The following is a 17420-nucleotide window of genomic DNA, read 5'->3' as shown; positions in this document are numbered from 1 at the left end:
GCTTGAATGCTTCCCACTTAGAATTTGCTGTTGCTAACATCATCAGTTGATCTCACTGTACAGAATTTAAAAACTGTCTGAGACCACTGTACTCACCTTTACAGAAGGAAAAACTCTTTCCTTTACCCCTGATGGTAATTATATCTTTAAGTAAATCCCACATCAGTACACTGTAATCACTGCCACCTAGTGGTTCCTTTATCTGCAAATTCTTAATACACGAATGATCACTGCTGATAATCAGATCATTAGCATTAGCATTAGTAGAGGCATTTGATGCAAGAAAGCAAGCTTATGCAGCATCAGCCAAAAAAAAAAAAAAAAACCCACTTCCACTTCACCCCTCTGTTCGTTCAAAATACCTGTCCAGCTGAGCCTTAAACTTATTTAGGCTATCAACCTCCACAAGGGATGGAAGTCTGTTCCACCAACCAACCACCCGCTGGCTAAAGGCAAATTTCCGCACGTCTATCCTACATCTGTCTTTCCTCAATTTAAATTTATGCCCTCTCAGGTGATTTTTCTGAACTAGAGGAAGAATCCCATCAGCATTGAGCATGCTTAAATCATTCAAGGCTTTATACACCTCTATCAGATCACCTCGCTGGTGCCTAGTCTCCAGACACTGTAATTTGCAAAACTTAAGCCTTTCTTCGTAAGAGCACCCCTTTGTTCCATTCACTAATCTTGTTGCCCTTCTCTGTACTCATTCCAGCAGCTCTACATCCTTCTTGAAACGAGGCCTCCAGACCTGTATACAGTACTCTAGGTGTGGCCTGACCATTGCCTTATACAATGGAATAATCACCTCCTTATCCCTGCTGGAAAAATTCCTGTATATCATTGACAATACTCCATGAGCTACTCTTGCAGCCTGTCTGGACTGCTCAGAGAACTTCATATCTGCCTGCACAACCACCCCCAAGTCCCTTTCATTCTCTACCACTGTCAGTGTAGTACCACAGAGTTGATACGTTGCTCTGGGATTGCTGTTTCCCATGTGTAGTACATTACATTTGTCAATGTTAAACTTCATTTGCCACCTCTCAGCCCATCTGCTCAATCTTTCCAGATCCTGTTGCAGCAGCATAGTGTCAGTAGTTTCCTTGACAACCCGGCCAACCTTTGTATCGTCTGCAAACTTGGACATTAAGCTTGATATACCATCATCAATATCATTTATAAATACAGAAAACAATAATGGACCCAACACTGAGCCCTGAGGGACTCCACTAATAACATTAGTCTACGATGAGCAGTGTTCATTGATTACCACTCTCTGTCTTCTCCCCCTCAACCATCCCTTTATCCATAGCAGCAATTTGCCTCCAATGTCACACTGCTCCAATTTGTGTAGCAGTCTTCCATGTGCAACAGTATCAAAAGTCTTTCTAAGATCCAAGTATATAATATCAAAGCTATTCCCTGCATCCAGTTCTTTTGTGACTGCATCATAGTATCCAATCAAGTTGGTCAGGCAAGACTTCCCCTTAACAAAACCATGCTGTGTCTGAGCTATAACTGAAGTCTTGTCTAAATGATCCTGCAGTGCTTCTTTAACCAGTGCATCCATTAATTTTCCTGGAACAGAAATTAAGCTCACAGGTCTATAATTACTTGTGTCAGCCTTTGATCCTCCTTTGTGAATTGGGGTCACATTTGCACATTTCCAGTCTATGAGTACCTACCCTGAGTCCAAGGAAGCTCTCATAATTATGGCTAAGGGTTTGCTTACTTCCTTTGCTGCCTCCTTTAATATAACTGGATAGATCCCATCCACCCCGGGTGCCTTTCTTGTGTTTATCTTCAACAGTTTCTCCTTCACTTTACTCCCAGTTATTTCAAGATTCTGTAGCTTACTGCTAGAGTTGAATACACCTCTGGCTTTCCCCTTGCTGAATAACTCCTCATGTGTGAATGTCGATGCAAAATATTCATTTAGTTTGTTAGCTACCTGAGCAGGATCATCAACAGTTGACCCATCAATATCAAGTGGACCAATCTGATTCATTCCCTTCCTTCTAGAGTTTACATAAGTAAAGAACTCTTTGCTGTTTTTCTTTGCATCCCTTGCCAAGGATTTCTCGTAATCTGCCTTCGCCTGCCTAACCTCCTTTGTAACTTGGTTGCATATCAACTTGTATCTATCATAGGCTTCTGTGTCATGTGTTAATTTGTAAGTATCCCATGCATTTTTCTTCTCTGCCATATGCCTCATTAGTTCATCTGACATCCATTTTGGCCTAAACCTTGAACAATATTTCTTAGTTGGTATGTAAAGCCTAGTAGCTTCCAAGATAAGTTCTTTGAATGCTTCCCATTTTGAATTTGCTGTTGGTAACATCATCAGTTGGTCCCACTGTATAGAATTTAAATACTGTCTCAGTCCATCGTAGTCGCCTTTACGGAAGCAATAACCCTTCCCTTTACCCCTAATGGTAGTTACCTCTTTGAGTAAATCCCACTTCAGCACACTGTGATCACTGCCACCTAGTGGTTCATTTATCTGCAGATTCTTAATGCATGAAGAATCACTGCTGATAATCAAATCAAGAGTATTACTCCCTCTAGTTGCCTCCCGAACATGCTGATGTAGAAAACAATCATCTAATAAATCCACAAAAGCCCTGCTAGTGCGTGAGTAGCCAGCCCCCAAATTCCAGTCAATATCTGGGAAATTAAAATCTCCCATTATAATACTCTCTGATTTACTGGCCCACTCTATTTCCCTGTACAGTTCCTTATTATACTCATCAGAGTCATTAGGCCTATAGCACACTCCTACTCTCAATTTTGATCTCCCAATGCTTATGTCACACCAAACTGACTCAACACTGCACTGTCCAGTGATGTCGACTGGCTTCACTTCCTTGAATCAAGAGTATTACTCTCTCTGGTTGCCTCTCAAACATGCTGCTGCGGAAAACAATCATCCAATAAATATACAAAAGTCTTACTAGTGTGCGACTGACCAACCCACAAGTTCCAGTCAATATCTGGGAAGTTAAAATCCCCCATTATAAGACATTCTGATTTCCAAGCCCACTCTACTTCTCTGCACAATTGTTTGATTGTTATTTGGTTTTTAGGAGCATTAGCAACTAAGGCCATATTGCTCCGGGGATATGAGGTGGTCAATCCCTGACCTTTCCGCATCCTCCATATTTGGTGGGCACAGGCTCGAATCCGGGTCTAATTAAGTAGAATCTGCTACACACTGCTGCTCCTGCCCACCTGGCTACGGAGGCATCGTACATTTGTTCATTGTACTCATTTGAGTACAATGAACAATTGAGTCATTAGGCCTATAACACACTCCTACTCTTTTTACTTTCGCAGTGCTTATGTCACACACCAAACTGAATCAACAGTGCACCGTCCATCTACATTAACTGGATGCAATTCTTTTGATTTCATGTTTTTCTTAATTAACAGCATAACATCTCCTCCCTTCCTATCCTTTCTGTACATATTGCACTCCCCAAATTCCAATTCTGCATTCCTAATATCTGTGTGACACCAAGCCTCTAATATCCCTACAATATCCACCTTTGATGTCTTGACCAACACTTCAAATTCATCAAATTTATTTACTAACCAAACCCCATGTAATTTTATCTGACAGAATCTAAGTTATCGGTTGATTCAACTACTGCTCATCTCAGATGCCCAAATTATTCGCTGTATGATTCCTTTCACCGCAAAGGTGGTACTTGTGCATATGTCCGTTCTGATATTCCCTGTCAGAGACTTCGCAATTTGGAATCTCCTCTCTTTGATCTTCTTTGGCTTAAAATCTCTCTACCTCATTGTGTCAAATTCATCTGTTGTCTCTACCATTCTCCCAACTCCACTAATCACTTGGAGCTCTTTGACTTACTCTCTTTGCAACTTGACTTTCTCCAGTCCAACTTTCCTAACAGTGAGGTAATTTTCCTTGGTGATTTTAATGTTCACAACTCCAGCTGGCTTCCGTTTTCTAGTCACACCGACCCAGCTGGTCATGATGCTGAGTCTTTTGCAATTACTAATGACCTTGCACAGATTGTTCATTTACCTACAAGAATACCCGACAATCCTAATCATACAGCCAATAAAGCTTGATCTTTTTCTCACAAACTACCCTTCTAAGTATGCGGTCGAAGTGAGATGTCCTTTAGGCACTTCAGATCACAACTTGGTGATTGTCTCTTCTCCAATGGAACCTATATTCCGAACCTCGTGTTGTTTGGCATTACAAGAATGCAAAATGGGATGACCTACGAGACTTCTTTTCTTCTTTTCCTTGGTCGGATTACTGTTTCAAAACTTCTGATGTCAACGTTTGCTCAGATCGTGTCAGTGAAATTATTCTTGCAGGAATGGAATCCTTTATCCCACACTCCACTTTAAAATCTCGCCCTTTATCTAAACCTTGGTTTTCCAATAAATGTGCTAAGGCTGTTCAAGAGAAGAATGTTGCATATCATAATTGGCTTGTTTCTAATTCTCCAGTTTCATTTTCTGCGTACACCAAAGCTCGCAACAATTGTAAAGCAGTTATTAATCAATCAAAACTAGAGTTTGAACAGGCTAAGAGTAGAAAACTTGCTTCTTGCCCTAATGGTAGCCGAGCATTCTGGTCTCTTGCCAAAGCTATTGGCCGCAACTTTTGCCCATCTCTGCTCCCACCTCTGTCCAACCCAGATGGTTCTGTTCTCACTTCAGCCAAGGATAAAGCTGACCTGCTAGCATCCCATTTTTCTTCCAACTCATGTATTAATGATCTTTGTAAAACAATTCCCAACACGCTCCATTCAATGACCACTGTGGTGTTCCGTCAAAAGGATGTCAGAAGGATTTTAACGAATCTTGATGCTAAGAAAGCTCCAGGTCCTGATGGTATTTCTCCACTTGTTCTCAAAACCTGTGCTCCTGAACTTACTCCTATTCTTTGCCGCCTTTTTTCACTTTCTTATTCCAAAGGTGTTTTTCCTTCTGCTTGGAAATTTGCTCATATCCAGCCAGTTCCTAAAAAGGGTGACAAATCCCTCCCATTCAATTATCGTCCCATTGCAATTACTTCTACTCTTTCTAAAGTAATGGAGAAATCAATTAACCGCCAACTCTACCTAGAAACCTTCCATCTGATCTTAAACTACCTAGAAACCTTCCATCTGATCAACGATCGCCAGTATGGATTCTGTCAGTGTCGATCCACTGGTGATATTCTGGCTTATATTACCCATTCATGGACTAATTCAATGGAAAGGTTCGGTGAAACACAAGTAGTTGCTCTTGACATCTAAAAGGCTTTCGATCGTGTTTGGCATAAAGGTCTTCTAAACAAGCTTCCATCTTATGGTTTGCCAACTGTTTTTAGTAATTGGTTATCCAGTTTTCTCTCTGATCGCTCACTGAGGGTGATGGTAGATGGCTCTCTGTCTTCTAACTTCTCCACTAATGCCGGTGTCCCCCAAGGTTCAGTTCTTTCCCCCACTCTCTTCCTCTTGTATTTTAATGACATTCTTCCATTGACTGGAAATCCAATCCATAGTTTTGCCAATGATAACACATTGCATTCCACTTTCCATTTTGAGAAACCTTTTCCTGCTCAATCAGCTTCAATGTCTCGAAAATCTGCTACCAATTCCTTAAATGCCGATCTTCAGGTAATTCTTCAGTGGGGCAAAGACAACTTAGTTGATTTCAACCCTTCTAAAACTCAGTTTTGTCTTATATCTCACAAAAAGGATTCTTCTGCTCCTATGCTTATATTTTGTGACACTCCGATTTCTAGGCAAAATGATATATCTCTTTTGGGGATTACCCTGACTTCTAATCTCTCTTGGCACAAGAACATTACAAATATTGCTTCCTCTGCATCTAAAAAACTTGGTTTTCTCTTTCGCTCTCGGCGTTACTTTTCTTCCAAACAGCTGCTCACTCTGTATAAATCGCAAATCCGCCCTGCCATGGAATACTGTTCCCACATCTGGGGTGGTGCCCCCAAAACCTCTCTCAGGCATCTCGATTCCATTCAGAAGAGGGCAGTTAGGTTAATCAGTGATTCATCTCTAACAGAGTCTCTCCACTCGCTTTCTCATAGACGTACTGTTTCTGCTGCATGCCTCTTTTACAGATACTTCCATGGGCACTGTTCTTCTGAATTGGCTTCTATAAGTCCCGCTCTCTCTTTCAAAACAGTCCGAACACGTGCCGCCACCAGCCAACATCCATTTTCTGTCCAACTCCAAACTCACAGAACCAACTTTTCATCTTCCTCGTTTATTCATTCAACTGCTGTTTTCTGGAACAACCTTCCTTAATACGTATTTCCTGATAATTACAGTCTACGGAAGTTCAAGTCCAATGTCAACAAATATCTTCTTTCTTCTTCTCAACCTCCAACCCAAGCACGGTACTAAGTACTATTCCGAGAGGTTCTAATACCTCTCGTGTTTGGGGTTTACATAAAAAAGAAAGAAAACTGCACTTCTAGCATTGGTAAACATGCAAGTATACATGCACCTATTCTTATTCTTAGTTACCTTAACACATCCCATATACACACCTGTTTCATGATGACTGCCATCAGTCCCTGAAACCCCCAGCACCCCTCACTCCAGGCCAGTGCTTATTCTAATAGAAGTAGTGCAAGAATCACCTTTACCTCTGCCTGCAGCTACTTTTAACCTTTCAGTCTGTGAATCCCCCAAGCTAGCAGTTTTCTGACCCATCTAACACTGCCTCGATAGCATCAGCAAATATTCTTGCACCCTTTCTATTTAAGTGTATCCCATCCCTGTTGAAGCAGTCTCTCCTGTTAACAAGCACAGACCATGCTGAGAAAAATTCTAGCCCTTGAGCCTTGCACATTCCCTCCAGGGCCAAACTGATTGACAAGGCTCTCATCATGTACTCCCTCCTATCGTGTCTGGGCAGAATTGCAGACACTTTCAAATTTAACCTTGACTTATGACTTTTTTGCAACATTGATCTGTATTTGTCAAGTAAATCTGCAGATCTCCTACTCTTAATGTCATTAGTGCCAACATGAACAACAATATCACCTTTTGTGCCCTTAAAAGACGATATATGCTTTACAATGTCATCAACTTTTGCCCCTGGTCCTATTCCGTCTATCCTTTTTACACAATATATTACCCGTCTCCCTAACAATAGAATCGCCAACAATAACTAACTCCTTTGGGACCCGCGCATTCTGCCTTGGAGATTTCCACTGTGTTGCCTGATGCCCAGAAGTGAGCTCTGGCATTGAGTTGGGCAACTGAGAGTTGACGGGCTCCTCATATTAATTTCTTCGAGGGCATCTACTCTACACCTCAAGCTCTCATAGATGCCCGTTAGAACGCTGAGTTGACGCCTAATTTCTAGACACTCTCTGCACCTAGCACACACAAAGACATCCTCCTTGGCTAGATCATGTTCTGTTCCAGAGGGTTCGGCAAACCTTTCACAAGTTGCACATTTTTTTAGGCTGTGATGCGTTGGAGACTCGCCTCCCCCGCAGTTCTCCCCTGAGTCACAGCACTCCTGCCACTTTGTGCCCATTGCTTTGCTGCTCTAGTCTGGGGCATGATATTTTAATTTAATAAGATCAATAAATTTAATTAATTAATTGTCAATACTACACTACCTAATAGAATCTTAAATGCAGTGATGCGTATTACGCTATATAATTTTACATTAGAGCTACCTAGTTACCACAATTAAAATTTGAATTCCCTACCACTCTATACAAAAACAATGGCTGCAAAATTCAAACGAAAACGGTTTAACGTATATTAAGTAGTAATCTACAAAAACTCTATCTTAATTAAAAATAAAAATAACCAGCATAACTAGAACTATAAAACTATGTATAAAGTACAATATAAAATAACAATTAGGTAAATAAAATGGCAAACACATCGCTTTTTCGGAGCCTGTAATTCACAGCTGTAATTTTCAAAAAGAGAGTCAGCGCCCTCTCTACATATGGGATTTGGGGCTAAAAAGCCTAAGACTGAAAGAGAGTTTACACTCATATAAGTTATACCATATATTCCTTAGTGCAATAGCATCATTTCTATACAGAGTAAACCAAATGAAACTGTGCAATGTCATAATTACATAACATACAAGATGTTATGTAACGAAATGAAATGTTATGTAACTTGTGAATTCCTTTACATCAAGTTGCCTATCTCATTATACCTCAAATAAGTAACACTTCTCCAGTAGAGAAGCCTATTACTACTTATTCTCAGTGAGTACCACTAGATGGCCATTTCAGGGCTATTTGGCCCCCTCATCTGGGAGTGGGTAATTACCCTGATGGTATAAGAGCTGACAACTCAATTGTGAATTACAGGCATACCTCGGTTAACGTTACCTCTGATAACGAAGTCCGCAATTTCAAGCCCCATTTAACATAAAAAAAATATTCCAGTTTAATCACCTGAAATCTAAACAAACTGAAGAAATTACGGAAACCTTTGGGGCTTCTCGTGGTTGGTTCGAGAAATTTAAAAAACGGGCCAGGATTCATAGTGTAAAATTAACAGGAGAAGTTTCCAGAAAAACTAAAGGAAATAATTGAACGTGAAAATTTTCCACCAAATTTGGTGTTCAATGTTGATGAAAGCGGTTTGCTCTGGAAACGGCTACCAACAAAAAAGCTTCATTTCTATTGAAGAAAAATCAGCTGCTGGGTTCAAAGCAGCCAAAGACCATTTAATGTTACTCTTTGGATCAAATGCCTCTGGCGATTATAAATTAAAATTGTTATTAGTTTACCTTTCAGAAAATCCGAGGGCGTTAAAAGGTAACATAAAAATGAATTTACCTGTAATATGGAAAGCAAATAGAAAAGCGTGGGTTACCAAGGAGTTATTTACTGATTGATTTGTTAACCACTTTTGTCCTGAAGTAAAACTGTATTGTCAAAAAAACAACTTTGACGAAAAAGCTCTTTTGTTGTTAGACAATGCTCCGGGACATCCTACTGATCTTAACACGTTGGACATATGCATTCCTGTCAAAGTTGTGTTTCTTCCAGCAAACACAACTTCCCTGATTCAACCATTGGATCAGGGAGTAATAGCATCATTTAAAGCTTATTATCTACGTCGAACATTAAGCAATTTAACTGAACTAGAGGATAAAGAGGAAATGACAGTTAAAACTTTTTGGAAAAATTACACCATTAAAAATGCAATTGAAAACATTGATAGTTCTTGGAAAGGAGTCACTAAGAAATGCTTAAATGGAGTTTGGCGCAAAATATGGCCAGAAGTTGTACTAGAAGAAGAAAATAACATCCAAGAAATTAGAAATGAAGTTATCCAGATGGCTCAATCAATAGGTTTCGAAAATGTCGATGAAGAGGATGTTAGAAATTTATTGAATGCAGAAGATGACGGTTTTTCAGTGGAAGATTTAGAAAACCTTGTTAGCAACGAAGACAAAGATAATGAAGATGAAGTTAAAGAAGTTCCTGCCGAAAAAGTGTTAACAACCAAAGATTTAAAAAGGTGCTTAAATGACATTGAAAACGTTTTAAATTTTTTCAGTGAAAATGATCCTGATTTAGGAAGAAGTTTTATTGTTAAGCGATCAGTGTTAAATGCAATAACTCCGTATAGGCAACTGTTAAATGAAAGAGAAAAACAGCATAAGCAATCAACTTTAGACTCATATTTTAAAATGTGATTTCACTTTGTATGTAAGTTGACTGTTTATTTAATAAAACTTTTCTTTGTTCGAAAAAAAAGCTTTTCATTTTCTTTACATAGGAACGTATCCCTATTCCGGCCATAGTATTTTTACCTCTGAAAACGAAGTTTCGGTTAACGAAGTAATTTCGTGGAACGCATCCTATTCGTTATTCGAGGTATGCCTGTAATTTCATAATATCAGAGATTCTGAGTGGTGTTTGGTATATATAAAATTTAGGGCTAAAAAGCATCAAACTCCAATACTGAAACCTCAGACGGAAAGCTTCAGACGTCAATTGGTTTACAAACTGAAACTGTGCAGTGGCATCATTACATAATGTCTTGTATTGTGAATTCCTTCATGAATGAAGGAATCTTCTCTACCAGAGAAGCATTACTTATTCAAAGCATAATGAGATAGGCAACTTCATGATGCTATTGCACTAAATTTAAAAATTTTTAAAAAGTTATGCTCTTTTAAACAGTTGAAAAGGGTTTGCTGCAAAAATTATTAATACTGAAGAGTTTGTTACAAAAAACTATCATTATTCAAGGGTTCACTATAAAAACTATTATTAATATTATTAAGGGGATCAAAGAAAGTTAGGAACCACTGCAGTGCTTTGGAAACAAAAAAATAAATAAAATAAAATAAATGAGAAGAAACTGGATCACTGGAATTTGTCATGCCTACTTTTTCATTTGTCTCTTAGACAGCAAAATTTAAATTATATAGTGGCATTTTGCTGATTAATCATAATTTTCAAAATATTTTAACATTAAGTCTGAATCAAACTTACATGCACTACACAGCTTTCAGCATCCTCTTGTAATTCTCCCCCTTTGTATAAGGTAACATTTCCTAAATGAAGTATGGCTGCTAGTATTCGAAACATTACCATTTGCTGAAGTTCTGAAAATCCTGGAAGAGAAAAAAAAAATATATATATATATATATAATAAAATCACTGTGGTTTAATTCAGATATATCATATATATATTCTAAAATAAGTAAACCAGTGTGGATTTGTGACAAATGGGCCTGGAGTACTGGGGTCCATAGTTTAACAGATATTTATTTAAAGTATACCCAGTAAAATAAAATAAAATAAAATATTTCCAGAAGCTTTCGGAACTCGTGTCCCTTTCTTGAGAAAGGGACACGAGTTCCGAAAGCTTCTGGAAATATTTTATTTTATTTTATTTTACTGGGTATACTTTAAATAAATATCTGTTCAGTGTGGATTTGTTAAGAGGCAGTCTTGTCTGACCAATTTACACAGATACTATGCTGAAGTACTGGAGGAATAGTAAAAAAAAAAGAAGAAATAATAATAAATCTGTATACCAGCAGTCTTCCCCTTACACTAATGAACTGGATGAAAAAAAAAAAAAAAAATTGACAACATACACTAAGATTTCAGAAAAGCTTTTGATGCCATTCCACATGAAAGTAGCACTGTACTACTGTACAAATTGGAGCAGTGTGGCATTAGGGGCATGTTGCTGCTACAGATTAAGGAATGATTAAAAGGGAGAAAATAGGGGGTGATTATCAATGAGAACTGCTCTTCTTCATGGACTTCACTAATCTATTAGTGAATGTCCAAGTTTCAAGATAAAAAAAAGATTAGAAGAGTGGTTAATGACAGTAATCAAGGAGTGCTACTGCAACAATATATTTGATTTGTCAAATATATGTATACAAAAGTGGAAGATCCTGCAGATATGCTGAAATCAATTCTGATCCCACACCTGAAGAAAATCAACACACCATCTTGCAACAACTTAAAAGTGATTAGAGTATGACGAGTCATAAATTAAAACTTTTACTATGGGTCATTCAAAATTGTATATAGAGGAAATGTGAATTTGTGATGGCAGAATCTCGTTTAGGCTGTAGAAGCATGCTTGGTACAAGAGAAGCCTTATTTGAAATGAATACACTGCTTCAAAAATGTAGATAATACTAGAAATCAAAATTTGTACTTCTTAGATTTTGAGAGTCTTCAACTGTGTTTAACATATGAACCTTGTTAATTGAATCCAGGATATCAGTTAATCAAAAACCTGTACTGGAATCAACTGGAGTACAAACAAGAGTACAAACTGATGATGGAAACACCAATGACACAAACATTTAAAAAGTCTGGAAAGGCTACTAATCTGGCAATAGGGGAAATTCTATCTTTTTTCCTGTTTTTTAACTTAATTTTTTTCCCCCTTTTTTTTTTTTTTTTTTTTTTTTTGACAGATGCAGAAAAGGACTACTTCCTTGCATCATTTAGCCATTCTAATACTATTCCTTTAGCTCTGATATTGCACATAATGTGTTTGACACATACCCAATTTATAGACTAAGAGATTTTCTGGAATTATTCAGATATCATCAGAACCGCACCCCCTTTCAAGTCATCTTTTTGCCTTTTTGACTACCATGTATGCTGCATTCCATCACAGCTTTGAAAACTGTGTAAACTGGGCTAACATTTTTTTGAATTGCCTCTTCACAAATCATGAACAATGCTTTCCATGATTTGTGTTGCTAATGGGCTACTGGCTGACTGTGGTCATATCAAAAATCTGCTAGCTGCATAAAGGTACTTTATCCAGCCTGGTCAATCCTTCATGTGATATCTTAAATAGGTAATATGGTCTTCCACTAAGAAGAGTGGTTATCAAAGGGAAATAATCATTTCCATTTGGATTCTCCTCTACCACCCATGTCAGTGAAAGGAGGGAAAAGGGTGAAGACAGAAAGATCAATGGCAGAAAATGTATAGCAGATGTGGAATATCTTATTTCCCACATGAAGAAGGGAGAGGTCATTACCAATGAGCATATGCTCTATGATCCAACAACTCATTACTGTCAGGACTACCCTAAGGTGTTATATGTCCACTAAAGTTTCTTAACAGCAAGACCAAAGAAAGCAACTGTTCAATTAGCTCATCAGGGTCTGCCAGAGAGAGAGAGAGAGAGAGAGAGAGAGAGAGAGAGAGAGAGAGAGAGAGAGAGAGAGAGAGAGAGAGAGATGATTCAAGTGCCAAATGGAAAAAGCATTAGAAAAAATCCAATTCTGAAATGAATTCCAATGCCTCAGTGTTAGTGGTAAGTGGGGTAAATTGAAAAGTAGAATGGTTACTCAGAAGAATAGAGACTTTTCTGTGAGCAGTTTCATCCTTAACCCTGTCCTTATATGTAAGTGTATAGTTACATAAGGAAGGGTTCTCATTTAACTTTAAATGCCACCTGTAAGCACAAATGAATTCATCTATACTTAGCCGGTATGGCCTTGATATTATTCAAGGAAATTCACAACAATTACACTAGCCAACAAAAATATTTTTTGTCATACCTCCACAATGAAAATATGTGATTTTGGAGGAAATAAACGTGTTGATTCTGAAAATCACCATAAAAAGTCTCTATCACATATACATCAAAATGTATATGTGATAGAGACTGATGTTTAATGTTAAAATAAAGGGATATATATGTATAATTCAAGTTTGGATATATACACTTGAATTGTGTATATATCCCTCTATTCTATTATGTTTTATTTTATTAATTCTTCATTCAATTAATGCATTCTATTATGTTTGTAGGATAGATTTACAACCCTGAGAACATGTCACGATCAGTCAATACTTGGAAAACCTTGGCACAATCTACAAAAATCCTCACCAAAAATGTTAAGCATGCTCTCTTCAAATTGTAGCATCAGAATTTGAACCTAAGAACCATAGGTAGAAAGCTAGCTTATATCTCTTAAAATAAATCAGTATGTAATACATTACTGGCTAGATTATGAGAAATTGGCATATTTTGGTAAAAACATAATTCCCTCTGTATTTAATAACTATGATGTGATACAAGACCATCATAGTGATTTTCAAAATCTACACATAAAAATTGGTTAAAAACAGCAGTTAAGTTCTTAGAGGTAAAAATCATGTTGGTACTGTTACATTGTAAAAATTTGGTCATTATTTAGTTTGTTAGATACATCTGCAAACTTCAGAAAAACTCAAGGCTTAGTTTTTTCTGTCTTGAATTTATCCTTCTTAGAGGGAAAAAAATGGATAGTGGGCTGTGTCCATTGTTGTTGTTTCATTGAGCTTAATGGCACATGGGCAGATAGGCTATAATGCACCTAAACTATGGTGAGAAGGGACATACAGTTCTGTGCAAGATTTTAACTAATATTTAAAGTGTGTTATAATGTTGAAACGGTATGCAATAGGTAAATATTTTGGCTACATCCAGTGTATCTGCTAACAGCCTGGCTAACTTGTGAGGCATACTTATGATAGAAAATGAGTAGCCAAAGGTATCCAAAGTCTGTCTCTATTGTGTATGGGACAGTCTATGATGTTGAACTGTGAGCAGCATATTACAGTTTGAACATTAAGGAGGATCAGTGGCTTCAAGTAGATGCAGATGAGTTAAGCAGGTGTGACCTATCCATAGTCTAGCAAGTATAACATCTTGTCTGTTATCTCTGATGCAGGATTTCAATGCTTTCAGGTCTTTCTTTATATAGAATAACTTGTTGGTTTGATTCTTCCAGATTTGTTGCCATTTCTTTGATATTGCTGTTTAATAATAAACTTGTAATCTGAAAATGATACATTGAAGGAAGGATCAAGAGTTACTTGCATGTTTGGCAGCCAAATCTGCACACTCATTTCCAGAATATCGCTATGACTAGAAATCCAGCAAATGGTGATGCTCTGCCTATTTCCATTTAATTTGGTCAGAATATCCCAGATCTGTATGAGTAATAGATTGTCATTCTTTTACTTCCACTGTATAGCTTTAATTGCACTGATTAAATCTGTGTAAATGATTATATGATAGCAAGCAGTATAGTTGTTGACATGTGAAATTTACAGCTGTGATAACTGCACAGAGTTATGCAGTAGAGCTGCTATATTCAGGTGATACAGCCACTCCTCGATTTACATAAGGGTTGTGCTCCGCGGAACTCTATGTAAGTCGAGTTTTACGTAAGTCGGAATTTCCCTAAATGCTTATGCAGCACTTCAGGTGATACAGCCACTCCTCGATTTACATAAGGGTTGTGCTCCGCGGAACTCAATGTAAGTCGAGTTTTACGTAAGTCGGAATTTCCCTAAATGCTTATGCAGCACTCGCAACTAGGCGCAAACTTGATTGAAGCAAAAAAGAAATGTTCGACGAACATGTAAATAAAATTATTTATTCAATTTTTTTACCTCATGCACAGGAAAAATTACAAAAGTGTACAAATTTATAAAATTACAAAAGGAAAGAAGACAGGCATAATGTCGGCAAGTTTTACCTTTCAAGCATTGTTGCCAGAACTCTCCAGCTGATAAGCAGATTATATAGACGAGTAATGAACTATTCATTATGCGTCTATATAATCTTGTTAAGATTACTTTTGTCAGTAGCATGGCTTTGCATTGGAGTGCTCATATCTGTTCATTTTCGCTGCATTGGGACCACCGCTATTTAGGTCCACTGCATTGGTGGTTCGATCTGGGCATTGGGTGGTGGACTGATCTTTTGATCGACTCGCCTTTGCGGCGATTTGTCTAGCGATCAAAATGCGGCGATTTGTCTAGCGATCAAAATGCAGCGATTCCCTGACCATTATTGGCCTTGTGGTCCTCTGATGAGATGGGGCGTAATGGTCGTTCTATTTTTGGTTTATTTTTGATTTATATTATTGTTATGGTTTACATCTCTGTTAGTGATATTTCACATAAATTTGGACATGGTGCCCATAAGAGGGGGACGCCGTTAAATTTCTATTTAATTGGCTTTCGAAATTTAATCAATTATTATTTTATTATTCTAACATTTAGATGTTCTAAATTATCTTAGAGAGTTTCTGCTGCAATATTTTTACTCTTGTTACCCCTCTCTTCCCTCCCTGTTGGTTTATTTTTATGTTTAATTTTGGTTATTTTCGCTCTTGTCTTGCCATATTTAATTTCTATGGTTATATATATATATATATTATCTGTATTATCTATGGTTTTATATATATATATATATATATTATCACTAATATCCAAATAATTTTGATAATTTAAACATCTGATATATTCAGGACAGGACAAATTAATGCCATCAGAAATGATTAAACATTATATAAGCCTGCAAAAATACAAGAAATTTATATTTATTTCAAACGATATAGCTTAAGATAAAGGTATGTAACCTAACCAACAAAGGGCACTAACAGTCTCAATATATAGTGAAGTCATACTAATTCCGATATTAACAAAATAAACAATCAATATTACCATACTGAATGTCATTACTGAATAAGGCTTACATTCAAAGGCATGTCAACTAGGACTAGCACCTCTCAATATATGCCATCAATAACAACATGAGCTATCTCTTTCTGCTAATTACATGCCAGCCGCACCATATTAATATATACTAAATATAGTATACATAATAGCTTTAAGATTAAATTTAAGTTTAAATTTAAGTAGCTAAATGTGCTATTGAAACCAAATATAAATCTCGCAAAATAAAATAGGAAAGGCAGACTGGCAAAAATATAACTGCTAGCCCTACAGATAGCCATACTCTTAAACATTAATGATTTGGTTTTGGTTTTTTTTTTTTTTTTTTAGGAGCATTAGCAACTAAGGCCATATTGCTCCGGGATATACGGTGGTCATTCCCTGACCTTTCCGCATCCTCCGTATTTGGTGGTGACGGGCTCGAACCCCGGTCTAATCAAGAAGCGTGTGCTACGCACTGCTGCTCCTTCCCACCTGGCTACGGAGGCACCTAACATTAATGGAATATTTACACAAGTGTTTCAGTTTCTGTAGCAAAATGCACAAGTAGAAAGAATAGCAAAGGCATAAGCCAAAAAAAACTAGGCGAAAGGAATAGGCAACAAGAATGGCAGCACTATTACTATTCTTGTTGCTTTCTTTCTACTTGTGCATTTTGCTACGGAAACAGAAACGCTTGTGTAAATATTCCATTACATTAATGTTTAAAATAGTATGGCTATCTGTAGGGTTACCAGTTATATTTTTGCAGTCTGCCTTTCCTATTTTATTTTTCGAGATTTATATTTGGTTTCATTAGCACATTTAGCTACTTAAATTTAATCTTAAAGCTATTATATGTATACTATATTTAGTATAGATTAATATGGTGAGGCCGGCATGTAACTAGCAGAAACAGATAGCTCATGCTGTTATTGATGGCATATATTGAGAGGCGCTAGCCCCAGCTGACATGCCTTTCAATGTAATCAATATAGATTACATTGAAAGGCATGTTAATCATTATTCTATAATGACATTATGGTAATATTGATTGTTTATTTTGTTAATATTGGAATTAGTACGACTTCACTATATATTGAGGCTGTGTGCCCTTTGTTGGTTATGATTACGCACCTTTATCTTAAGCTATATCGTTTGAAATAAATATAAATTTCTTGTGTATATATATATATATATATATATATATATATACACACAAGAAATTTATATTTGCCAATGCCACTAAAGAATACATTAACAGTAAGTTTAGTTACAACTTGTTAGATCACATAAACCTCAACCATCTCTTGAATATTTATAAACATGATTTGCCCATTAATAATGTGACTATAAGTACTAGATTCAGTTACAATAAACCGATAGGTCTTACTGTCTGCAATTATAAACAGGTAGTAAGCAACCT

At 37.1% G+C, this 17420-nt stretch overlaps 1 protein-coding gene across 3 annotated transcripts in view; it reads right to left on the bottom strand.

Moving 5' to 3' along the window:
- Positions 1-17420, bottom strand: part of didum (dilute class unconventional myosin) — an 814019-nt gene that overhangs the window by 613269 nt on the left and 183330 nt on the right. For all 3 annotated transcript variants that reach the window (XM_090373351.1, XM_090373360.1, XM_090373369.1), the window contains exon 9: positions 10502-10623. In XM_090373351.1, coding sequence (XP_090229477.1) covers positions 10502-10623 — 122 coding nt within the window. The remainder of the gene's footprint in view (positions 1-10501; positions 10624-17420) is intronic.

Source organism: Mastigoproctus giganteus, chromosome 1, assembly GCF_048544385.1.
Source record: "Mastigoproctus giganteus isolate SK-2022 chromosome 1, ASM4854438v1, whole genome shotgun sequence".
NCBI classification, from domain to species: Eukaryota; Metazoa; Arthropoda; class Arachnida; order Uropygi; family Thelyphonidae; genus Mastigoproctus; species Mastigoproctus giganteus.
This window is presented reverse-complemented; position numbering and strand designations above follow the sequence as displayed.